This window comes from Asterias amurensis, chromosome 7, assembly GCF_032118995.1.
Source record: "Asterias amurensis chromosome 7, ASM3211899v1".
NCBI lineage: Eukaryota > Metazoa > Echinodermata > Asteroidea > Forcipulatida > Asteriidae > Asterias > Asterias amurensis.
This window is the reverse complement of record NC_092654.1, coordinates 4,378,356-4,404,222: the sequence shown is the minus strand read 5'-3', so window position 1 is coordinate 4,404,222 and position 25,867 is coordinate 4,378,356. Positions and strand designations below refer to the sequence as shown.

The window sequence follows — 25,867 nt, the reverse complement described above, 5'->3', positions numbered from 1 at the left end:
ATTAGGGCATGCTTTTGCAAAGCTACAGTACATGTACATATACATGTAGACCCTAAGGAGACGGCGAACACTTTGAACACGACTCTGAATGAACGTGCGCGGCTCAATGGAACATGTACCAGGGTTTGCTCATCTGGAAGTTGCTTTACAAAAGCTTGCCTCGAACCATTTGACATACATTTTAGCAACTGTCTCTATAGTCTGAGGAATTTAAATTTAGTCGGTAACTTGTAACTAAGCAAGGCATTGTACCATACATGTACACATGTTTATCGTTCAAATCTAATTCCCAAATGGCCGTATTGCCTGCAGGTATTAAGCTGTACTTGTACATGTAAGTGGTCTGTTAACTTTGCACTCAAAACCACCTGAAAGACAGTCTGTGCAAATAAAGAAAAGCTTTTAAGCTATTAAAATAGCTTCACCAAAAAGCTTGTGAACATTTGGCTTAATTCGTTGTTTGAGTCAGGAAAAAAAAACATACACAATTTAAAGTGCATTGATTCAGTTATTGTAAAATGTGCTACATGTAAGAACTAGTTACTAGGCTATTGTTCAATGTAAGACACATTGTCCGTAGTTCTTGTAGTTTTGGTCTGTTGGTTGTTTTTTTGTTTCAGATAACAGTTTTCTTGTGGTTGGTTAGGTAAAATGATTTTGTACTGCATACCAGGGCCCAATTTCATAGAGCTGCTTAACGGCCATTTTTGTGCTTACTGCGTGATTACCATTTCATAGAGATGCTAACCATACACGTGCTTGAAAATTAATGACATACATGTAATCAAAACAAAACCCTGGTGAACTTGCAATATGGGAATTTTCTTGCTAACATGTGAAATACGCTTACAAATGCTTTTAAAGCAATTTTTTTGTGTTACAGTTATCACAGATTTTTTTATATAAAAATAGGTTAACCCCCAAGAATAAGTTAAAAACAAAAGTGAGGATATGGTGGAAACCATATTAGTCAAAGCCTTCATTTTATTTTGACAGACCCGCTTTAAAATGGACTGTCATCATGGCTACACACATTAATTTAAATCCGACTGTCACTGATGTATGCGCAGTGTATACAGTACCCTTCCGAGTCCCACAGAACTAAATCCATCTGACGCCTTGGGTGGGATTAATATTGGTCACAACCATGATGCCAGAATCACATCGTTAAATGCGTATTGCAGAGCAGGCTGTTGGGATTTAAGCTCGGTGAATCTAGCTGCCGGTTCAGACGTCTGGGCCCAATTTCATAGAGCTGCTAAGCACACAATTTTGCTTAGCATGACATTTTTGCCTTGATAAAAACAGGATTACCAATAAAATTTTCACGTGATTTTCAGGATTTGCCATCAACTGCTGAAAACCAGTAACTAAATGTGTAGCAATGAGCAACAAATGGAAATTTGGTTGGTAATCCTGTTTTTATCGAGGAAGAAGTTTCATGCTAAGCAAATTTGTGTGCTTAGCAGCTCTATGAAATTGGGCCCTGATCTAGAAATACGGAAGGTCATGGGTTCAAACCTCACCTGAGACTGCACAGTTTTTACAGGGAATGAATTTGTCTATCAACTTTGCATTGCAAAATGTTTTGATTGGACATGTTTTTGTGCATACTGAATGCTGTTGTCGAGTAGCAAAGAGTTATTTTTTAGTATAAAAATGTGCGTATTATTTTGCTCTGGGATACATTGGAAATCGTTCACTGTGGTATCAAAAGCCAAAAAGGTTCTCCCCATACAAGCGATTGTATCGAGTAGTGTGAAGTTTTAGTTGACTGTTCACGCATGTACAACCTTTACCATTTGAAGTGCATTTTGTTGCATTTGGCAGGGTAAAGACTGCTTGACATTTTTGCCTTGATAAAAACAGGATTACCAATCAAATTTTCACGTGATTTTCAGGATCAACAGCTGAATACCAGTGACTAGCAATAAGCAACAAATGGAAATTTGGTTGGCAATCCTGTTTTTATCAAGGAGGAAATTTCATGCTAAGCAAATCTTGGCCAGGATTAGGTAACAGGGTGTCCGAATTTGCTGGAAACTTAAAAACTGGATGTCCAAATTGTTCTTTTACAATGAGTTTACATGTGAATGACAGATAAATCAGGGTGTCAACCATTAAAACAGGGTTCATAAAAGACGGGTCCAACCCCAGTGAGATGATCATATGAATTGTTCATGAACAGTTCATGTTTGTTCATTGACATCAGTTCATGAACTGACCATCAAACTTTTCATGATGTTCTTGAACAGTTCATGAATGTTCTTGAACAACAAATGGAACAATTGGTTGATGAACTTTTCATGAACAGTTTTCATGAATTTGTCAAGAACATTTTTCATGATCATTTTTCATGCATTTTTCATGAACATTTTATTCATGAAATGTTCGTTAAAAATTCAAATGTCAATTTTTGATTCTGCCCAGTGGCAGGCAGTTAATAACTTATATGTAACTCACTTATTGGTAAGGTGCCTATTACAGTATATTAAATGAATGGATGGACAGTTCATGAACTTGGTATATGAACTGCTGTGATGAACAATTACATGTATGAACTGTTGATACTGTTGATGAATGTTCATGAACTGATCATGAACGTTCTTGATAGTTCATTAAGTCATGAACTTCATCTCAAAGGGGAAGACACCCCTCTGGCTAATACTTTGAAGGTGTGATACTGTGTGGTTAGTCTCAAACCGCCATACTTGCCATTTGTAACTTTTAAATTAAATACTAAAAATGCATTCAAGCCTGAATGTTAGCAATAGAGGCCAATTGCCTGGTCATCGCCTTGCTGCCCCTTGAAACATTCCAATGCAGTAATTTCCTCATAGAACGAGTAGAAGTGCCCTTTGCTATAAAAAGCAGAATCAACCCTGAAAAGAATGAAGTATCAGGCCTGTACACAAAACCTAGTAGGGCTCGTGCAAACATTACGATGACAATCGGACGATCAAATGTTACAATCAAGGGTTTAACGGAGTCTAATTCCAAAACCTCTTAACAAGAGGACCATATGCCTGGGTGAGGGTAATATGTTGCTCAATGCCATGTCGGTCCTCATCAGGCCTGTAGATTTATGCGGGGTTCAAATCAATTGCCAGGGACACGTCGCCCTCTGACCCCGAGAAATATACCGTCTCGCTCACGTAGACCACTACATTCTGATCTGACACTCTGGTACGTTGAAAATGTCATATTAACGTAAGCTGTGCGTGTATACTTAAGGGGTCAGTCAGCATGTACACATAGCCCTATTTTGGAGCTATTTTGGCATGGTGCTCTGCTGATAACTGCAGCTATGGTGTAATGGAAGCCCGACTAATACTCTATTAGACTATTTATAAGTAGGATCAGTATGTGATAGTAAGAGTTGGTGATAGTGTTATCAATTAAAGGGGACAGCACATCATTTATTATGCAAGAGCATGGTCGTTCCAAAGTTGCTGGCTTTAAAGAAACATAATAAAAGAGACAAGAGCATGGTCGTCCCAAAGTTGCTGGCTTTAAAGAAACATAATAAAAGAGACTGGCATTTTATGTTTGTGAGGGCAAGGCCATTTTCATTTTGCAAAAGGGCTGCCATTGGGAAATTTCATGGGAAACTTTTAAAGGCAGTGGACACTATTTATAGTTACTCAAAATAATTATTAGCATAAAACCTTACTTGGTAACAAGTAATGGGGAGAGGTTGATGGTATAAAACAATGTGAGAAACAGCTCCCTCTGAAGTAATGTTGTTTTCAAGAGAAAAGAAATTTTCCAAGAATTTGATTTTGAGACCTCAGAATTAGATTTTGAGGTCCTGAAATCAAGCATCTGAAAGCACACAACTTCGTGTGACAAGGGTGTTTTTTCCTTTCATTATTATCTCGCAACTTCAACGACCAATTGAGCTGACATTTTCACAGGTTTGTTATTTTATGCATAGGTTGGGATACACCAAGTGAGAAGACTGGTCTTTGACAATTACCAATAGTGTCCAGTGTCTTTAAAGGAGCAAAAAGGACATGACATTGGGGCAACAAAGGACATGACCTCCAGGGTCTCTGCGTAATTCCAGGCAGTACACATGCAAAGGAATGGTTCATTGCACGACGTGCACATTAGTTTTTTTTTTAAGATGTAGAAACGACGTCATTCCAATTCTCAAGTGATCAATAAACCCATGGAGGAAGAAACCCCATCACAAAAAGGAATTGCACGTCATTGATTTTTAAAGAGTAAATCTACTCCAATCTTCTCACATCAAGAAACAATATTCCAATCCTCTAGCTGGTGTCTTCGTGCAAGGAACTTGGCTATGAATAGCAATCCGCACTAATGACGTCATTTTTGCTAAAAATACCCAGATCTCTGAAATTTTGTTGCCACTAGCCCTCACGCGATCACCGCATTAGTGTGCCAGACCACAGTAATACAGTCAGTACACGCGAGTGAACATAAAACTTGGAAACATGTACAACGCAGGTACTGATTTTTAGTGTTACAATAGTGCGGAGTGCTACTTCTTCTTTTCAACCGTGTGTATTGAATGAGTACTGTACCTGCAAGGGCCAAAGATTGTTGTCCGCCATGTTTTTCCCCCAAAGCTGAGGGGTTCATTCAAGCGTAGTGAGGAGCCCTTGAAACAGAACAGGGTTAAGGGGCAGCACTCATGAAGGGAACATTTGGGGATGTGTGCTCTTCATTTCAAAACATAAGGTATTGCAAAGGTTGTTGACATACATTTTTGTTTAAGATGGTTGTGTTTTCTTGGGCTCTGCTACATCTTCAGTCCCTTCCCTCCCTATAAGGATGGGTGGCGGCAGCCATCATTGATTAATCTTGGGTTGTCTGTTGCTCTGAGCTGCTATGTAAAGAACTGAGCCGTAATATGTGTATGATTCGAACATCTGACTTCAGCTCAAACATGACCCTGGTTGTGGTTCAAAACTAAAAGATGAAAGCTTTTGACTATATTGTTTGGCTTGGATTGATACACAACACGTCCCTGGGTGGGATTCAAACCCATGACCTTACAGCAGAGCAGATGTGTTAGCTGCTAGATCACCCTGTGAGAGCAGTTTCTTGTTTTTTTTTTTGTTTTTTTTAATGATCTTCCCATCAAGGGAACTCTGCAAACTCCCACAAAGGGATTAAAGGAACACGTTGCCTTGGATCGGTCGAGTTGGTCAAAACAAAAGCGTTTGTAACCGTTTTTTATAAAATGCATATGGTTGGAAAGATGTTTTAAAAGTATAATACAATGATCCACACAAGTTTGCCTCGAAATTGCGTGGTTTTCCTTCTACTGTGCGAACTAACATGGTCGGCCATTTATGGGGGTCAAAATTTTGACCCCCATAAATGGCCGACGTGTTAGTCGACGATGTAAAAGGAAAACCACGCAATTTCGAGGCATGTTTGTGTGGATCATTGTATTCTACTTTTACAACATCTTTCTACCCATATGTATTTTATAAAAAACGGTTACAAACGCTTTTCAAAGACCAACTCGACCGATCCAAGGCAACGTGTTCCTTTAAACACCAAGCTGGCAACAGCCAATCTCTCTCATACAAACATTGGTTTAACGTCTATGATTATGAATTACACAAATCAAGAAACTGTGATTCAGTCATTGTGAAATCAGCGGTTTACTTGGAGATTTGAACCAACAACCTTGTGATTGCAAGTCCTCTGTGGTTTGCAGCCAGTAGGCCTACTGCAAAAATTTTTGTTTTAATAAGTTTGTAAGGGTAAAAGAACAATCTAGTTCATCAATAAAATTTTATCAGGATTCAGTACACCTTGCAATGTTCTCACATGCACGCTTGCATATATCAGCTGTTTTTTTCACAGTAATTTAACCCTTAAGAACTTATTTTCATATCGTAAATGTCACAGCATCAAACCTGCTACGGATAGATGTTGAGAATTCCGGGTTCCCATTTTCCTCTCAGTTCTGGAGCTCCTTCCTACATGTATTGGAGCAAGAATGCAAAACTAAGGACCTTGCAGAGTACAATGGTATTTGCTGCATGTAGGTACTGTGTTCAGTTCTGGCTGAAACACAATATCTAGTGTGTGGACACGATACGTAAGAAGAAGAAGAAGAAGAACGACTTCCCAAATACCAAAATTATTTACAGCAAAGACTAATAGACAAATCTGTGAGTAAATTCAGAGGATGTTGTTGGACACCTGCCTCCATGGAGAGAGTGGATGTGTAGAAGGCTGCCGATGACAGGCCTCAGTACAGTGATGGCAGATGGAGCACCTGTAGACACTTGTAACCTTGTTCAAGACTTTCCTTGGGGAGTTGCAAGACAAACACAAGCTTTCGTACATTTGGTGTATTCACTGGTGACAGTTTAGCTGCACTAAGGGCTTACAGTTCCTGTTACGGCTACAGCTTGGACGCCATGTCATCATACAATGAAGTACAGCAATACCCTTTAGCAACTGTCCTAGCCGTATCTACATGTATATCCACCAATTCGGATACGGCCTTGGTCATGTCTGCTCTGGCTCTTCAGGCCAGTGTTCATCCTTTTTTGAGGGCATCTGAGAACATCTGCCAATACACGACGTAGTAGCGCATTCGTACATGTAGTAAGTGTAGCAGCAGTATTTGGCTGCCATTGCTCCAGTTATCATGGTTATAGTCTTTGTGTCCACACTATTGACCCCTTGCATGCACGTCACACGCGACGACTGTGCCACGCTCACCATGTTGGTGGGCAATAGGTTTCCGTGTAAACGCTGCATCGCCTAAAATGCGCCCTTCACTGAATAACGCACAGTGACATTGCGCACCAGTATGGCGCACCCAAAATTATTCTGATGATGACGACGTTAGGTGAATTGGGTCAATAGGATGCAATGTACATCCACTGTTTGCCCTGGTATTGACCTTGAGCCACTGTTGCCTCTAGTCTTGGCATTGGTGACAAAAGGAGGCTATAGCTGCGTCCCTAGTCTTGACCATTGTGCTCCCCAAATACCCCTGAAGAATTTCAGTTTTGGGCAAAAATAAAAAATAACCTTTACCCTTCAAAGATGAAATTCCACAATGTGCAACATTTCTATTTTCAATCTATCCATCGCACCCCCTCTCTATCACATTTGCCTCACCAATGTACACAATACAGCATCCCAAAGAGAAATGAAGTACTCGTGATTGACATTCTCGAGGGTCCCTGGGAAGTCTGTTTGATGCGGAAGGGTAAGGGGTTGTAAAACTAAAAGCTAGGCACTCCATGCCTAATTGTCAGATCGTTGAATATCACAGTGGATACCACATTCATTATAGGCACGCACACCTTGACAATTAATTATACTTCAACTAAGCAATCAGTCTGGAGTTTTTTCATTTGACATTTCGCATGAGGTACTGTATCCCTCTTCCCATCAACAATTAGTAATTCATCACAAGCCCCTTTCACGCTAAGAGCAATTTCACACAATATTCCCTGTGAAAATTTGGCTGGTCTTTTCACACTTCAGTTGTTGACCCTGGGAATCTCCTGGGAAATATTTAGACTGGTAGTACATGTTTTATGCACACCGAATGCTACATGTAAATTTGAGCAGCAACTGGGGACTTTGGAGTAGTCTCAGCAGAGTTCTCTCTGAACACTGCTGACCAAATGACAGTTGAAACACTGAGGACCAGTCAGAAATTACTCCAAGAAGTGCGGCAGGCTCGTTGAGTGTTTGAAAGCATCCTTATTTTAAATTTGAAACTGGGACTAGTACAGTAAGATCGCCGACAGACTAGTGAAATCACAAGCTACCAGGGCCCAATTTCATGGCTCTGCTTTACTTCCGAATTCTGCGCTTATGATCACCTCTCTCCACTTACATGTAGGTGCAAGCGCAGAATTTCTGCGCTAGCTGTGTAAGCATAGAATGCCTAGCAATGTGGAGTACGCACGCACACAAGCCAAAATTTCTTGCTAACCCGTGAAATGTGCTTGACGTAAGCACACAATTCCCTGTTTTCGTAAGCACTGATTCTTTGCTGATGGTTAGAAGAGCCATGAAATTGGGCCCAGTGGTCCCGCTGGCTAGTTTCTAAAAAAATTTAAAGGTAAACAAACCCTCCTCCTGAGAATTTGTTTGTAAGTTTGTGCTGAGCTATATACTGTAAAAGAGAAATCCGTCATGGCTCGGCCACGACACACGCATACATGAATTTTATATTTAATGCATCCAGAAATCATCATCATGACCATAGAGGTCAAGTAACTAGACTCGTCAACCTTCACCTAGATACATGATGCAGTCTTGTAGATGTAATATTCTAATGCACTCACACACACACACAGACTAGAGGCTTAGTGTATTGTAATCTCCGCTAATAACATTATCTAGTCTGATCCGTACCATATTAAAGGGAAGTCTTCACACATCTTTAGGCAAAAAAAAACAAACATGTTTATAGCTTCCTGCCTTTTTGGAACAGGGAAGTTGTTTATATTTTGTTTTTGTTATTTGTCCGAGTTTGATCAATTGTATAATTTTTTTAAATTAAATTATTAATTATATAAATATTTATATATATATAAATTACTAAAATTCTTTTTTTAAAAAGGCCTCTTAAAAGGAAGCCGGCGGAGACGCTTTAAAAAGTTTTAGTTTATTTGGCCTAATATTTGTGGAACTTCAAGTTTTAGATGGTGGAATTGACAAAGAGTGTGCAAGGCTTGCATTGAATTTAAGAAAATGCCAGGAGGAAATTATCACTATCAGACTTGAGCATTATAAATGAGTTCTGTCGACTGCATCCATGTAGATTGGCTGCCTTATTAAGAGAGCTCGGCTAGGGGGCAGGAGGGCAGAAAACACTGAGGCAACTGTGGTGATTGCATTCATGTTCCTTGTCATCACTGCTTTGTCGCCCCCCTTGTCAATGCCGCGATGCTCCTTGAAATGTGGCGATAGGAATGTCAGGGGTTGTGACTTGTCAAGCTTTGGCATGTTTTTAGGATTTTTTAAAATTTTGTGTAAAGATTTCCATTTGCCTTGCAACTGAATTTGAGAAAATAAAAAACATACATTCAAGGGGAAAAACGGGCAGTTATAGCAAAACTTTTTGTAGCTGCATTGCAGGTTCTCATAATTCGTCGCGCGTACCACGAACTGACCTAACTCAATCACAGTTTTTAAAAACGTGTTCAAAGAAAATCACGATTGCAGTTGCACTACTTTTCAAACTGCCGTCTCAATGACACTCTACCTACTTGAGTCTGATTTTCACTTTTGTTTTGCCCTTGTAAAAGTCGGACAAAGTGTGATTAAACAGCCTAAAAAGTTTATTTTTTTAGAGCCTTCATGTACCATGTGTACATACATGTAGGTCAGCCATTGTCCTTTAGAAAACATTCCTACTTTATTCCAAGGAGTGTAAATCTCGCCTTATTCTGTTATGCAGGTTTGAAGATTGGGAAACAAATTGAATTAATTTCCTTGTTTCTTTCTCTTTGTTTGTTTTGCAGAAAATTGATGAGAATGATGTGCTTGTTGATCAGGGTATTCACTACCATCAACCACAACATCCTACGGGGGATCAAGAAGATGAACAAGCAGGTACATGGAATTTTTGTTTATTTTTTCAAAAATTTTATGAGAGATCTTCTAACATCCCAAAGTCGGATGGCTACCTCAAGGTAGGGGTCGACCCAGGGAAGCTAAACGAACGCACCCATTATCTCCCCCCTAAGCTATTTCATTTAAAACAATCTTTCTGGGAATGCACACAAAGGCAGACCTGTAGTTTATATTTTAAACACTGCTCCCAAGCAGGGGTAGCTACTTGTCTACAGTCTGTGTCTAATTTTCAAGAAAAATAGTGCTACAATATTATAGACTTCATGTATGCGGACTGGGTATAAAAGAAAATAATTTGCATTGAACATAGGACAATTGAATAGAGTGGGAGTTGAACTTGTGACCTCTGGTTTAATGTGCCAGTGCTCTATCAACTGAACTATATAGCCCTAATATTGGCGGCAAAGATTATAGAGCGCAAGATGCAGAACTGAAGCTTTATGTATTGTTAAACGTGAAATACACATGAGCGCCATTTTAGCAAGCGAATGTTTGTTTCACATTGATCATGTTGATGGTAATGTTCATTGTCTGCACTGATCTATTGTTGTATCAAAAGAGTCATTTGCCGAAACGGCGTCCTGTTGGATTTCACATTTCAGCCCGAGTTTCGCATCTTGCACCGCTCTTTAATCTTTGGTTGGCGGTCTCCTTATTTTGTTGATATCTTCGTTTGGGGGTTCAATTAGGTAATGTACAACAACTACAACGTATTTACATACATGTAAGCTTAGAGGAATCAACCATTAGCATTAGCACCCCCTTGAACACCAAGTTATCTCAAACAAAAACAACACAGTGTTTTATTGAATTATCAAGTTGTTTAGCGATGAATTTCATTCGATCGGATTCTCTTGATTGAATTTGCAGGGCACCGGGCGGTGTATGTCGGTGTGCACATGCCCCTGAAGTCCAGACACCATCACAGACACCACAGGCATAAACATCACAAACACAAGAAGAATGGTCTGGAGGAGTCAGACTCCAGCCATGATGTTGGCCCCTCGTCAGAAACACCTCTACTCAAAGAAGAAAGACCAGGTGAAGTCTTAATTCTTTTTGTTTTATTCTATCCATTTTTATTACTAATATTATCCCTTTTTGGGGGAGGGGGTGTTGTATAGATTGGGCCCCTGTCTTTATCCGCAAGGATAAAGACAGGTCCCTGCTGCTAGATCCAGTGATTCCATTGGATACAATTATATTATTTGATAAATGTGTAGTGACAAAGATGCCCAAACAGTCACTTCTGTCGTGTCTGCAATAGAATTTGACTGCGTATCTCTACATGTATGTGAAATAAGGTTAGGTCAAAGATGAATAAACACGCCGGTCTCGAGGCAGGTCTCTGGCGTTATTCTTGAGCCTCGAAGTGTGACGTCAGATGTTAAGGCTGGGGGGGGGGGGTATTGAGTTGAAAACTTTGAAAGCTACATGCGTACAAAATTGTTTACATAGTTCTAAACATACTCGCATTTCCGAGAACAATGGATCTACTTGGTAAGTCTGCTGCCACCTAGAGTCCAAAAAAAGTCTCCCATTATGCACACTTCTCCCAAAGTTTACTTTTCTCGGACTGGCATTTCAATGTCATAGGATGACTGAGAAAGATTTGAAGAAAAACACTGCTCCCGCTTGTGTGTAAAAAGGAAACATTTGCAGTTAAACCACAGGTTGTTTTGGTGTGAGAAGAGCAGTTTGCGAAAGCTGCATCAATTCTATTCCCTAGATAAACTAACCGTTACGCCGAGTAAGCTCACCAACTAAAATATTACTAAATATTATTATTTCTAACTTTTTCTCACAATTAGTACAAGCTTCTTTTCTCCCTTTAATCTACCTGCAATATTTTGGGAGGCAAACGTTTGATTATTACATGTAGCTTCCTTACCCATCCCCCCACCCTCAGTTTAGTACATTTCAATTTATGTTTTCTTGTTGTAAAGAAAACCAGAGTAATGTACTTTTCCCTAAACCAAAGATCGATCATCTCTTTAATGTACACTCCTTGAGAACAAGACTACCGAATTGCGGGCTACTCCTTAAAATCCGTCAATGTTTACACTCCAGATTGCTTTGACAACCAAGAACATTCTACACGACACGCGCTCACATTTGAAAACGCACGCTCCTATCCGCCAAGTCCGTCTCGTGTCAAATAGTATGTTTGCACAGGCAAGCTTTGTGATACTCTTTCCATTAGCTCAATGCCAATGATCTGAAAGCGACGACAACACTATCCTACACCTTTTTTTTTTTGTCTCTTCTTTCTCGCTCCACATCTGCACACGTTCCTGCACTGTTTATCAAATTACGATATCGAGTTATTCTTTAATGCACGGGTGAACGACGTGGCATTTCACGCTTGGGAACATGTTTGTACATGGGGTGCAGCTGGATGAAATGAAAGAGTAGTTTGAAGCAGCTCTTGATGGTTAAGATCATCTTATAAGGAGCTTCGATCCATATTGTTCGTGTTTATATCGGAGCTCAAAACTAACACTGGACTGCTTCTGCAGGCAAGAGGCCAGTGGTTTGTTTTTTGCATTGGGCAAGGAAACTTAAAGACATTGGACACAACTGGTAATTGTCAAAAACTAGTCTTCTCACTTGGTGTATCTCAACATATGCATATAAAATAACAAAGCTGTGAAAATTTGAAGTAATTACCAAGATTGTCCAGTGCCTTTAAAGAACCCAGATACACATGGATGAGAGAAGGTCCCAGAGTTCCTGGCAGTGGCTGCTGAATGGGCTGCAGCACCTTCTAAAACCATAACAGGGATAAATGGGTCTCATACATGTAATTCAAAAACTTTTAAAAAAAGGATTAAAGACAATGGACACTATTGGTAATTGTCTAAGACCAGTCTTCTCACTTGGTGTATCTCAACATACATGTATGAATAAAGCAACAAACCTGTGAAAGTTTGAGCTCAATCGGTCGTTGAAACTGCGAGATAACAATGAAAGAAAAAACACCCTTGTCACATGAAGTTGTGTGCTTTCAGGTGCTTGATTTCGAGACCTCAAATTCTTGAAATCAAATTCGTGGAAAATTACTTCTTTCTCGAAAACTACGTCACTTCAGAGGGAGCCGTTTCTCACAATGTTTTATACCATCAACCTCTCCCCGTTACTCGTTACCAAGTAAGGTTTTATGCTAATAATTATTTTGAGTTATTACCAATAGTGTCCACTGCCCATAAACTACAACGGTCCTGGTCTACAGGCCTGAACATTTGTATTTGAAATGTGACACCATTGGTAGTTTTGGGATCTTGACAAAACTACATTATTCTTTTCCCACTTTCTGTATATATAAGGACTTTATTTATTCAAATGGGAAAATGATTGTATTCAAAACTGAATTCGACCATGGAACCTCTTTTTAACATCTGCCATACAGGCAAACATTTACAAACATTTGCAAAAAAATTACAAATTTACTCTTGTTTTTTTTTTACCCATACACCGATGTGTGTAAGCACTGTATACTCGGTACTTTCCCGAGTCTCGTGAGAAAAATATCACAGACATTACTTGTGTGGGATTGGAACCCATGGCCCTTGCAATTCTAGAGCAGTGTCTTACCAACTAGACTACCAAGACTGCCCGGTAGCTAGATGCAGTTTGAACATCAGCGGGTAACACAACGATACATTGTACATAATCAGGAATAAAGATAATTGTTTTTGTTTTTTCACAGGATACAGTGCTAACACACACAGTGTTTGGGTAAAAAGACAAAATTGAAATTCGTTATCCCCGATGCAATTCTATTGTCTATTATATTTACAAACACGCACGTGCTAAAAAAAAACCCCACCTCATTATACTAAGATGCTGTATCAAAGAGAGGCCTATTAAAACCCATCGTATCAAACATTTGTTTGTTTTACCGCATGCTACGATTGGGAGCAACATACAGCACATACTTTGGAACAGCAAATGTAATCGCAGATATGGAGATAGCCTTCAAAAATAACTTGTGGATACAAAGTCTTATAAATGCTCTTAATATAGCTTAATAGCTTTGACTCTAAAAGCCTAATTATACTACCTGCTCAAAGTCAACGCATGGCGATGTCCTCACTCCCACCTCCCACTAATATCTGCGCCCTAATGAGGCCAAAGTAGTTTCATGAACGCAGCCCTCGTTCCATTAAAAAGTAGTTTTCGCTGCAAATTACCGCAAGGAAAAAAATGAAGAAGAAGCTAATTGCTGATGTTATCTGATGCATTTAAATTACTTAGACCTTCGGATGGAGGGCTAAGCTAGAGGCAGCTTCTAGTGTATAGTAATTTAACCAAGGACACTCATTTCAGAACAGAAGGTGCTCTATATTGCATGAGTAGGGTTGTCAGTTGCAAGTCTCAACTTGAATTTGAAGATTTGTTGGGCACTTAAGAACATAAAGAACAATGCGTATGAAGGAAACCCACAAATCGCAGATATTAATATTTAATATCTATAGAATGGGAAAGTTACAAGCTTTCATACTGCACAAAGAAAATTGCCTTGCAAGAATGAAGAATCTGGCCTCCAAAAACTGCCTTGCCCTTACAAGAATGAAAAATCTGGCCTCAAAAAACTGGCTTGCCCTTGCAAGAATGAAGAATCTGGCCTCCAAAAACTGCCTTGCCCTTACAAGAATGAAAAATCTGGCCTCAAAAAACTGGCTTGCCCTTGCAAGAATGAAGAATCTGGCCTCCAAAGACTGCCTTGCCTTGCAAGAATGAAGAATCTGGCCTCCAAAAACTGCCTTGCCTTGCAAGAATGAAGAATCTGGCCTCCAAAAACTGCCATGCCCTTGCAAGAATGAAGAAGTGGGCCTCCAAAAACTGCCATGCTCTTGCAAGAATGAAGAATCTGGCCTCCAAAAACTGCCATGCTCTTGCAAGAATGAAGAATCTGGCCTCCAAAAACTGCCTCGCCTTGCAAGAATGAAGAATCTGGCCTCCAAAAACTGCCATGCCCTTGCAAGAATGAAGAAGTGGGCCTCCAAAAACTGCCATGCTCTTGCAAGAATGAAGAATCTGGCCTCCCAAAACTGGCTTGCCCTTCAAGAATGAAGAATCTGGACTCAAAAAACCGCCTTGCCCCTACAAGAATGAAGAATCTGGCCTCTAAAAACTACCTTGCCCTTGCAAGAATGAAGAAGTGGGCCTCCAAAAACTGCCATGCTCTTGCAAGAATGAAGAATCTGGCCTCCAAAAACTGCCATGCTCTTGCAAGAATTAAGAATCTGGCCCCCAAAACTGGCTTGCCCTTCAAGAATGAAGAATTTGGCCTCCAAAAACTGCCATGCCCTTTCAAGCCCTATGTATCAGGCCTCCAAAAGCTGCCTTGCCCCAACAAGACCGAAGTAGCAGGCCACAAAAAACTGTGTTGCCTAATTACAAGACTGCTATACCAGTTCTCCATTTGACTTACATACATGTATCAGGTGCATTCAATTACTTGTCAAATATCAACGTTGTAACCCCTGCCCCCCCCCCCCCCCCAAACTATTGCTTCTGTTTGATCCCATAATTACTGAAGAATTCTCAATGATAAACTCAAGCTGGATCACCGCATAGTTTGGATTGTGGAGAAGTTTGAAACCCAGCCAAGGGCCCCAATAAAATAATAATTTGCTACTTGTAATGAAAAATGATTTTAAAACATGCCTGGCTGTATGCTTTGTTTTTGAAAGGGCAAGGGCAACAAGGCATTTTTGCCTTGGCAAAGGGCACCCTATGAGGAAATTGTAAATTTCTATTGGAGCATTTCAAGGGCACCAATGCAATGACCAGGGGGCACGGAGGCAATCGCCTTTGTTGCCTCCGTGAAGTATCAGTGTTCTATGTACCGGTTCACATACATGTAGATACATGTATGAATCTGTGCTTGTGTGTGGCATTTCATGGCCGAGCATTTTATAGCATCAGACTCAAGTTCTGGTGGTTAGGTTATCAGGATGTGGGTTCAAATCCTGGTCATGACACTTGTGTCCTCTGAACGCTCTTCTGTAATTGATTCTCTCCACCAAGGGGTAAATAGTACCTGTGGTGGCAGCTAATATGATTGTTGTGATTGATTTAGCTGAGTGTGCTACACACATGTATTTCCAAAGGATACTCCCTAGGGAGCTGAGATGGTTTAAAGACAGTGGACACTATTGGTAATTGTCAAAGACCAGTCTTCTCACTTGGTGTATCTCAACATAATGCATAAAATAACCAACCTGTGAAAATTTGAGCTCAATCGGTCGTCGAAGTTGCGAGATAATAATGAAAGAAAAAACGCCCTTGTCTCACTAAGTTGTGTGCTTTCATATGCTTGATTTTGAGACCTCAAATTCTAAACTTGAGGTCTCGAAATCAAACTCGTGGAAATTACTTCTTTCTCGAAAACTACATCACTTCAGAGGGAACCATTTCGCACAATGTTTTATACCATCAACCTCTCCCCATTACTCGTTACCAAGTAAGGTTTTTATGCTAATAATTATTTTGAGTAATTACCAATAGTGTCCACTGCCTTTAAGGAAAGAAATAAATGGTCCATTGACCAATGGTAATAATGTTTCAGCACCATCAGTGCCCCAAGCCAAGTGATGGATTGATTGCCATATTAGATAATAATGTTGTTTTTTTTACCCATAAACCGATGTGTGTATCGAACTGCCTCTAGCTACTGGGCAATCTCGGTAGTCTAAACACATCAACAAAAGTAAGTCCCCCCTAAACAATTTGCCATAACATCGTAAGGTAAAACATTTTACCAATACAACTAATTAAGAAATAATTCTATGACATGTTTCCTAAGTGTTGTGTGAAAATGTCACAAAAGTCACAAAGGTTTATCAAATACACAGGTCAGTAACGCGTGTATCCACCACGCCTGCCAATGACCGCCTGGCACCGTCATGGTGTTGGTCAGTCTGGTGACATGCTGCCACTGTGGGATGGCATTCCACTGAACTTGCAGGAGCTGGGACAGATGAGCCAGGTTGCTGTTGGCGTTGATGTGGGAATATGCTGATCGCTTCAGCTGGTCCACAGGGATGGGATTATGGTTGGGGGAACTTGCCGGCCACACCATTCGCTTGATGCCTTCACCAGCCAGTAAAGCAGTAGCTACCCTGAACATGTTTTCCACATGACACTCCCACCACCATAGGTTGAACACAGCACTCTGCATGTTGTCTCCAACTCGACACCCATCTCAACATCCGTCTCCGACCGTCAATGTGACGCAGGCAACTTCTCGTCTCATCGCGATCGGTGAACAACACAATGCAATCTTTGTGACTTTTGAGAATGGCAGTTTTTGTCTTCAATTTGAGCTCATTCAGCCATGAATTCCTGGACATCTTTCATTTTCATACACCACTTAGGAAACGTGTCATAGAATTATTTCTTAATTAGTTGTATTGGTAAAATGTTTTACCTTACGATGTTATGACGAATTGTTTAGGGGGGGACTTTTGTTGATGTGTTTAGTTGGTAAGACGCTGCTCTAGAATTGCAAGGGTCATGGGTTCGGAAAATACTATAAGTTGAAGCACCTTGAGCGACATTGAGTGCTATATAAGAAACCACTATTATAATCATTAATCGTAACCTTTGACCTTTTGACCTCACAGAGCAACCCCAACAGAGGGTCAAGTTCATCCTGGGAGATGAATGTGATGAGGAGCACGTATCTCATGAGGTGTTTACGGAGTTGGAAGAGTTGACCGTTGGTGAGGACGGGGAGGAGCAAACATGGAAAGAGATGGCTAGGTGAGAGCAGGGTATTCTTTTCTTCCAGGAGGTTCAGTTTTGTGGAACTATTAAAACAACACGTTGCCTTGGATCAGCCGAGTTGGTCTTTGAAAAGCGTTTGTAACCGTTTGTTTTAAAATGCAAATGGTTAGAAAGATAATTTACAAAGTAGAATATAATGATCCAAACAAACATGCCTCGAAATTGCACGGTTTTCCTCTGATGTCGCGAAGAATTACGGTTGCCCATTTTGTGGAGTCCAAATTTTGACTCCATAAAATGGCCAACCGTGTTAGTTCGAGATGTCAAAAGGAAACCACGCAATTTCAAGTGATACTTGTGTTGATCATTATATTCTACTTTTAAAATGCCTGTCTAGCCATATGCATTTAATAACAAATGGTTTCAAGCGATTTTCAAAGACCAACTCGTCCGATCCAAAGCAACAGGTTCCTTTAAGCTGAGCATTCTGGCTAAATGCTGATTGTCTTATCTCTGGCCGCAGCATTCGCGAACAGAAACAGACACCAACCCTCAGAAATCTTAGAAACAAATCATGCATGCATAAGTCATTGTTTGATTCAGATGTTATTATTGACTTCTAATCAACATAGACATTTCAGATGATATCAGAGCTGCCAGTTTTCCCTAATTCTGCAGAAAGTTTCCTGAAAATAAACCAATCTTTCCATATTCTGATGAACAAATTTGAAAATCTCCCAGATTATAGTAATATTTTCCCCATTACATTGAATTAGGGAATAAAAGGGTAGCGACGAGTTTAAAGCCAGCAGGGTCTGCGGCCGTGTGATTGGCCTTTATCGCACGGCAACGACCCTGTAAGGTTTTAAACCAACGTTTAAGAAAGAGTCACCGTTTAAGAAAGAGTCACTACTCTTTTATTCCCATTCATAAATGCCCTTTTGTTGAAAAACTTTAAAAAATACAGTTAAAGACACTTTAACAATTGAAAATTCGAGGTTTGAAATATTGTTTTCCAAATCTTTGTGAAGAATCTGTTCGATGCGCGTGGGTTGTGTGTACGCGCATGCGCTTAGATTACGCGCCGTTACTATAGCTATGAATTGCGCTCCGCGTGATAATCTTGCGCGCCCAACACGCGGAAGCCAGCTTGTTATATACAGCTCCAGCTGGTCATTATCAAAGGTTTAAATAGCCCCACGTGACGCGCTCTCCACCAATAGGAGTAGAGAAAGTGCCTGGGATATTTATGAATGTAATTTTAGATACCTCCCTGATTGTTGTATAAAATATTCCTGATGGTAAGAAGCAGATGTTGGCAGGTCCGTGATATGCATGTGGTCTATTATAAATTAATAAACGATATCCATTGATAAGAAATTGTTGTTGTTGTTGTCATCTTGAACAGATGGATTAAATACGAGGAGGATGTTGACGTTGGAGCGGATAGATGGAGTAAGCCTCATGTTGCCACGTTACCTCTACACAGTCTCTTTGAGTTGAGAAGTTGCTTGATGAACGGCACTGTGTGCTTAGACATGGAAGCTGAAGATCTGGTGCAGATTGCAGGTAACGTACGCAGACCGGTAGCTGATTTCAAGTGAAATTGGTGGCAGGAGTGGGATTTCTCTGAGAAGTGTCTTCAGGACCATAAGGGAAACCCAGGCACAAGTGCACATGAAGTCCCTTTGTGCAAGATTTCTTGTGTGGAGCGCAACTTATGCAATAAATGTTGTGCAAGTAGAGTTACGTAGAACTTTGCGTAGAGTTACTTAAAATCGGTGGCAGAGGTGGGTTTTTTTTTTTAGATTTGTCTGGGGAACCCAGTCTTGCAGCAGATTTTAATTTTATGCAATTGCGTATAAAGTCTACTTGTGCAAGATTTGTTGTGTTAGTGAAGCACAACTTGTGCAAAAACTGTTGTGCAAGTGGACTAATGCAGTTGCTTAAAGTTTTGTGAAATCGATGGCAGAGGTGGGATTTCTCCAAGAGGTGTCTGCAAGACCAAGGGGAACTCAAGGCTCATTGTTGAGAATGTTCCAAGATGTTATTTGGTAGCACTAAGTTAAAGGTAATCAAAGAAGCATACATGTATCTGGCGGGTTGCAGCCTGAGAAAATGAGACTCAAAAGAATTGAGACTGTTTTATGTCTGCCTGGTTCAGTAATGAAGAAGTCGTGCTCTTCAATCCACTTCTCTCAGTCTCTAGTGCTAAGAATACTGTCTCTAGAAGCTCGTTGAAATCTATAACTCCAGGGATAGCCAAAACTTGGAAATGTCATCCTTTGACGACACCGCCACAAACCTTGATCCTAGGTTCAGATGTTGTCTCCAGCAATGACTCTCTCCCCTGAGTTAATATGTGATCACTCAGTACTTGACAAATGTGATGACATTGGGGTACCTGGGCAAATATAATGACTTGAGTGCAGGTGTAGTTGCAGCTGGAACGACGATCGGAACAGAACAAAACTAGGCTAAGTAATCACCTGATCATCAGCTAACTTTAAAGGGTCTTGGTACTTTTTGTAAGACAAAAAACACAAAAGTCCACAGATTTACATTAAACTTACACGGTTTACAGATAATGATTGTAGAAAGCTTCCTTTAAAACAAGACTTGCTGAGGTGATCACACGATCCTGACCCTGCAGGTTTTAACCGGCGTTTAAGAATTTGTTGCCACTCTTTTATTCCCTTACTAAAGCCTACCCCCATGTGTACATGTACACAATTCAGCCTTCGAACTCCACAAGCTGTTCTGACTTTTTCCCAAGGGTCAAATACCATGCCTGTCCAAGGCACTTTGACAATTTCTTTTTACATATTTACAATTGAGTCAGACAACTTCCAATGAAAAAGTTTGGCGCATGTCACCTTCCATTTGTCTCAAAAGGAAACGCCATTTGTTAGTTTGAGAAAGTATGACCGATCTGGCTAGGGTAGTTTGTGATGGTCCTGTTATGATGTTATAAGATATTTGCATGTCAGGCTGACTTACCTGATGATAATCATCGTCAATAATCTGAACTGAACCTCACAAAATCGGCTTCTCCTAAATCAGGAGACTGGCCACTGTTGGAGGACACTTGTCAAAACGTTGAGAATACCCAACAAACCAACCAAACAAACACAATTATTGTATAATTTGGCATTATCACACAAACAATTGCGTGGACAGGGGGGTAGAGGGTGGCAAACTTTCTGTGACATAGGAAAACCCCTACTGCACTATATTGGAGAAAACAGTACCGAAAATGTACAGAAAATTGTGACATCAGTGTATGCAGGAACAAACGTTATCCTAGAAATGAATGCCTGACGCTCATTTCACAATTGTTCCAATCAGTATTATCTTAAAAACCCAGATTAAAAAATCCCCTTCCCTCTCTTTCTTATCCTTCACCAGATCTCGTCCTGGACAAGTTAGTCGCCTCCAACCAGCTAGAGGAGGAGAAACGTGACCAGGTGCGAGAAGCTCTTCTACGTAAGCATCATCATCAGTGGCAGAAGAAGCACAGAGAGAAGAGAGGCAGTAGCATCTTACCCATGATTCGCTCCCTGACGGACATCGGCAGGAGTCTGTCTGGATCGGCAAGCGCTGGCAGTAGCATGGAACAAGGTGGGTTATTGTCCCGATTCTTTGGATTTCAACTCCCAAAGATCTCCTTCTACCAGTATTTTCCGCCCAGTTTAGGAACTGATCGATATTGATGACTAGAGCAGGGTAGTCAAAACATTGAGACCAATTAAGAACTCACTCCGCAGCAGTGAAGTTAACAACCTGAAGTCCACTAAGCGACAGCCGTAGTCTGGGCCGGTTTCCTACATGTAGCTTCCGCCAAGGTACAATGTAGTTAATAAGCAGGACAGTTCTTTTTAGAACTGAGATTCCCAATTCCTGAAAATCCACTCTGGGCCGATAGAATAAATAGCAAGACAAGCTCACAAACGAACAGAATCTACTCATAATGAAACAAATAGGGTTTACATGTATCTGTAAATAGACCAGTATTATTAATGTATTGGAGAATGGTGATAAGTTGTCTCTAATGGTTAGTTTGGGTATGCAGTGTACATATCTACTAAACAAGTTCATAATATATGTCTTTTTGCAGCGGCTCAAATCTCACCACTTTTGGGTATGTAAACAGGCACTTTGTTACCACCCTTGTGTCACAGCATTATGCCAAATCATCCATACATGCAGTTTAAATTGATTTGAAGCATTGCAATTTTCTTGGCTGTCTAACTGTAAACATCCTGATAATTAAATTCGATTGACTGCGCCAATAATATTTAACAAATAAAAGGAAGTTACTGCTGATGGGGGCTGTGTGCCTAATCATTTGTTTGCTTTTGCATTTTTGCTCTAATATAATTGGAGCATGCTGATTGTAAAAATGCCGAGTTAAAATCGAGAGAGTTTTAATGGCATGTTGTCTCCACTAAGCTTACAAGATTGTTTTTGCATCATGCAAAGTGTAAAATCTTGCTAATAACTGTGTGTGGCTTTAAAATTTATTTGCAAATGAGTTAAACAACTTCCCATGAAATAGTCCCACCCATGTCACCTTCCATTTTTCTCGAACACAAACGCAATTTGTTGGTTTGAGAAAGTATTAACCGATCTGGCAAGGGAAGTTTGTGATGGTCCTGTTATGATGTTATAAGATAATTTGCATGTCAGGCTGACTTACCTGATGATAATCATCGTCAATAATCTGAACTGGACCTCACAAAGTCACATTCTCTTAAATCAGGACCACTGATGGAGCACACAATACTTTGAGAATACCCAAGGTCTAGTTCGAGCAGCGACCATTTGTCAACCACTAGTCAATGTATCATGGTTACCTATGTGTGTAATACATTCTGGGTACCAGGCAAAATCGACCAATGGTTGACAATTGTCAACTATAGTCCCGCGCTTGAAGTTGCTACTAGATGTTCTTTTAAAACTCACTAGCTGTTTAAAATAACCAAACAATCAAACAAACACCTAAAATAATATAATAATAATATAATATCAAAGTCTTATATAACGCACGTATCTACCAACAATGTACTCAAGGCACTTAAAGGAACACGTTGCCTTGGATCGGTCGAGTTGGTCTTTGAAAAACGTTTGTAACCGTTTTTTATAAAATGCATATGGGTAGAAAGATGTTGTAAAAGTAGAATACAATGATCCACACAAACATGCCTCGAAATTGCGTGGTTTTCCTTTTACCTCGTCGACTAACACGTCGGCCATTTATGGGGGTCAAAATTTTGACTCCCATAAATGGCCAACGGTGTTAGTTCGCACAATAGAAGGAAAACCACGCAAATTCGAGGCAAATTTGTGTAGATCATTGTATTCTACTTTTAAAACATCTTTCCAACCATATGCATTATATAAAAAACTGTTACGAACGCTTTTGTTTTGACCAACTCGTCCGATCCAAGGCAACGTGTTCCTTTAATATATACAGAAAGATAGGTTACTGAAAGTTATGAATTCTGAGACCCAATTAGTTAGCACCTTATAAGGGTTTACAAGGTGCTAGGAGGCATTCAGCAGCCACAGCCAGGAACACCCCGGGGCGAACCCCTTCTCTTAGCAATAAGTTGATCATGTAAGTTTTTGCGCAATGTTCCACACAGTTGCTGCATTCTGCTCACCATGAATGTGTGCACAACATTGAAAGTCAATTTAACGCATGGCATCATGCTTATTCCATTAATGGTTTTGAATTTATTTCCAATCCCCAATAACCTCCCCTTTAAAAAAAAGGGGAAAAAAAAGAAAGGAAAACATTAAAGGAACACGTTGCCTTGGATCGGCCGAGTTGGTCCATAAAAAGCGTTTGAAACCGTTTGTTATGAAATGCATAATGGTTAGAAAGATGTTTAAAAGTAGAATACAAAGATCCACACAAATTGGCCTCGAAATTACCTGGTTTTCCTTTTACCTTGCGACCTTACACGGTTGGCCATTTATGGGACTCAAAAATTTGACATCCATATATGGCTGACCGTGTTAGTCGACGAGGTAAAAGGAAAACGGTGCAATTTTGAGGCATGTTTGTGTGGATCATTGTATTCTACCCATATGCATTTTATAACAAACGGTTTCAAACGCTTTTCAAAGACCAACTCTACCGATCCAAGGCAACGTGTTCCTTTAATATCAAAGGTGTTTTTCACCATTATTGATAACCTCATTTGCCAATCATGCACATTTTGAAGGAAAAAAATTTGATTTCTCACGACCATTTAAAAAGTTAATGGACAGCTTCATTTTGGGTATGGCCTGAGACCCATTAGCCACAGTGTTAGCCAAAGACATTGTTTTTGCCATAGCCGAAGGCTGTGATCCAAATCAGCAGCTGTGGCTACAGCTACGGCTTGACCACCACTTAAACATGCAATAAAGCTAAAGACGCCCTTAGCAACACCCTTAGCAACAGCTGCAGCCGCAATTCGAGAACGGCCTTCAGGGATGAGCTAGTTCAGACTTTTATCTGAATTCAGACTTTCTTGATAACAAGAGGCTGTATTTATTTTTATTTTATTTTTTCAAATTAAAAAATCGATGCTCTTGGATCTACTTTTCTAGCTATACTGTTCCCAAAAGCTCCTTGGAATCTATAACTCCAGGGGTGATCAAAAGGTGGAATTTCCATCATATCAATGTAGCTCTTTAAGGGTCTATGTACTGTTTGCTAACACAAAACACAATGCCCACAGATTTACAGTAAACTTACACAGTTTGAAGATTATGATAGTAGAAAGCTTCCCTTGAAATTTTACTTCCTGAGGTGCTGTAGTTTTTAAGAAATGAGTAAAACAAATACTTTCGTCTCAGTTTTATCATGTAAAAACAGAACCTTGGTTAGTATATTTAAGGGAAGCTTTCCACTATCATTACCTTCAAACCCTGTGAGTTAAATCTGTGGACATTGTGAAAAAGAACCCGAATCCTTGAAGATCTGGATCCCAGTTGCAGACTGTTTTCGTCAGCAATGTATCTCAATACTGGGCGTTAGCTTGAAACAATAGTGGCTTCTTAAATAGCTCTCATATCCCTCACTCAGTGTCACTCAAGGCGCTTCAACGTTCAGTGTTTTCCTGCAAGGTACCGGATGTATGTGGGACTACGTTTGAATTATGAGACCTACTCCTTTTACATACTATAGCACCATGTAACGGTTTACAAGGTGCTATGGCACACTATGCAGCCAATCAAACCAGGGGTGGATTTCACGAGTTACAAGACTGGTCTCATCTCTAGTTAAGATGAGTTACTCGTCCTATCTTAGGACTAGCCTTAAGTTTTTAATATCTCCTAGGACTAGTCCTAAGTTCAGACTAGTCCTAATCTCCTAGCACTAGTCCTTACTCTTTGTATAATCGACCTCTGGAACACCAGAGCGAACCCCTTGTCAATAAGTGCACTGGGTTCTTTTACGTGCTTTACACAACACATGGGTTCAATACCTTGACGTCTCATCTGAAAGAACTCACTTCAAGTCCATCGGTTTTCATTTAATGTTTCTGATCTGGTCTTTCCCCACTTCAGCTGCCCATATGCAAACCACGGCGGCGTCCACGCCCAACTTCTTACACCGACACAGTTCCGGCTCTGGGTCCCACCTCGCTGTAGACGGAGCAGAAGACTCCTCAGGAGGAGGGAACGGCGGCAGAAAGGAAAGCACCGCCTCTGCAAATAACCTCCCTAAGGTGGCCAGCGCTACAAGCATGAAGGTGAGTATCTCTAGCCATTAAAGACACTGGACTCCTTCGGTTATTTTCATAGACCAGTATTCTCACTTGGTGTATCTCAAGATATGCACAAAATAACAAACCTGTGAAAATTTGAACTCAATTGGTCGTTGAAGTTGCGAGATAATAATCTTACTCAAATCCTTTGTGTTGCGGTTTTAAAATTTGTTTACAACTAGGTTAAAAAATTTCCAATGAAATAGTTTTGGGCCTTTCACCTTCCATTTGTCTCAAAAACGAACGCCATACATCTAGTTCAAAGTTGGTTTAAGAAAGTATGGCCGATCTGGCAAGGGTAGTTTGTGATGGACCTGTTATGATGTTATAAGATATTTGCATGTCAGGCTGACTTACCTGATGATAATCATCGTCAATAATCTGAACTGGACCTCACAAAATCACATTATCCTATATCAGGAGACTGACCACTCTTAGAGCACACAAAGGTAAGGGCTATTTCGAGCAGTGACAGGCCCTTTCTACTTCGTTTTTTAAAAGCACAACGGCACCAAGGCATTTTCTTTCTCCTTGGTAAAGGGCACCCTTTGAGGAAATTGTCAATTTCTACTGTAGTATAGCAAGGACACCAAGACAATTACCAGGGGCATGGAGGCAATCACCTTTGTTGCCTCTGTTGCCTCTGTGGAGTATCAGGCCAGAGGTTGATTTCACAAAGAGTTAGGACCAGTCCTAACTTAGGACTAGTCCAAGGAGATATACAAACTGCATGGATAGTCCTAAGTTAGGACGAGTAACTG

At 40.3% G+C, this 25,867-nt stretch overlaps 1 protein-coding gene across 5 annotated transcripts in view; it reads left to right on the top strand.

The window, feature by feature from the left end:
• LOC139939472 (electroneutral sodium bicarbonate exchanger 1-like) overlaps window positions 1-25,867 on the top strand; it is a 98,672-nt gene that overhangs the window by 52,281 nt on the left and 20,524 nt on the right. For 4 of the 5 annotated variants that reach the window (XM_071935422.1, XM_071935421.1, XM_071935417.1 and 1 more), the window contains 7 exons: window positions 9,492-9,582; window positions 10,474-10,644; window positions 17,238-17,376; window positions 18,749-18,909; window positions 20,749-20,961; window positions 21,458-21,481; window positions 24,907-25,091. In XM_071935422.1, the coding sequence (XP_071791523.1) occupies window positions 9,492-9,582; window positions 10,474-10,644; window positions 17,238-17,376; window positions 18,749-18,909; window positions 20,749-20,961; window positions 21,458-21,481; window positions 24,907-25,091 (984 nt within the window). The remainder of the gene's footprint in view (window positions 1-9,491; window positions 9,583-10,473; window positions 10,645-17,237; window positions 17,377-18,748; window positions 18,910-20,748; window positions 20,962-21,457; window positions 21,482-24,906; window positions 25,092-25,867) is intronic. The other variant, XM_071935418.1, reaches the window with a different exon arrangement.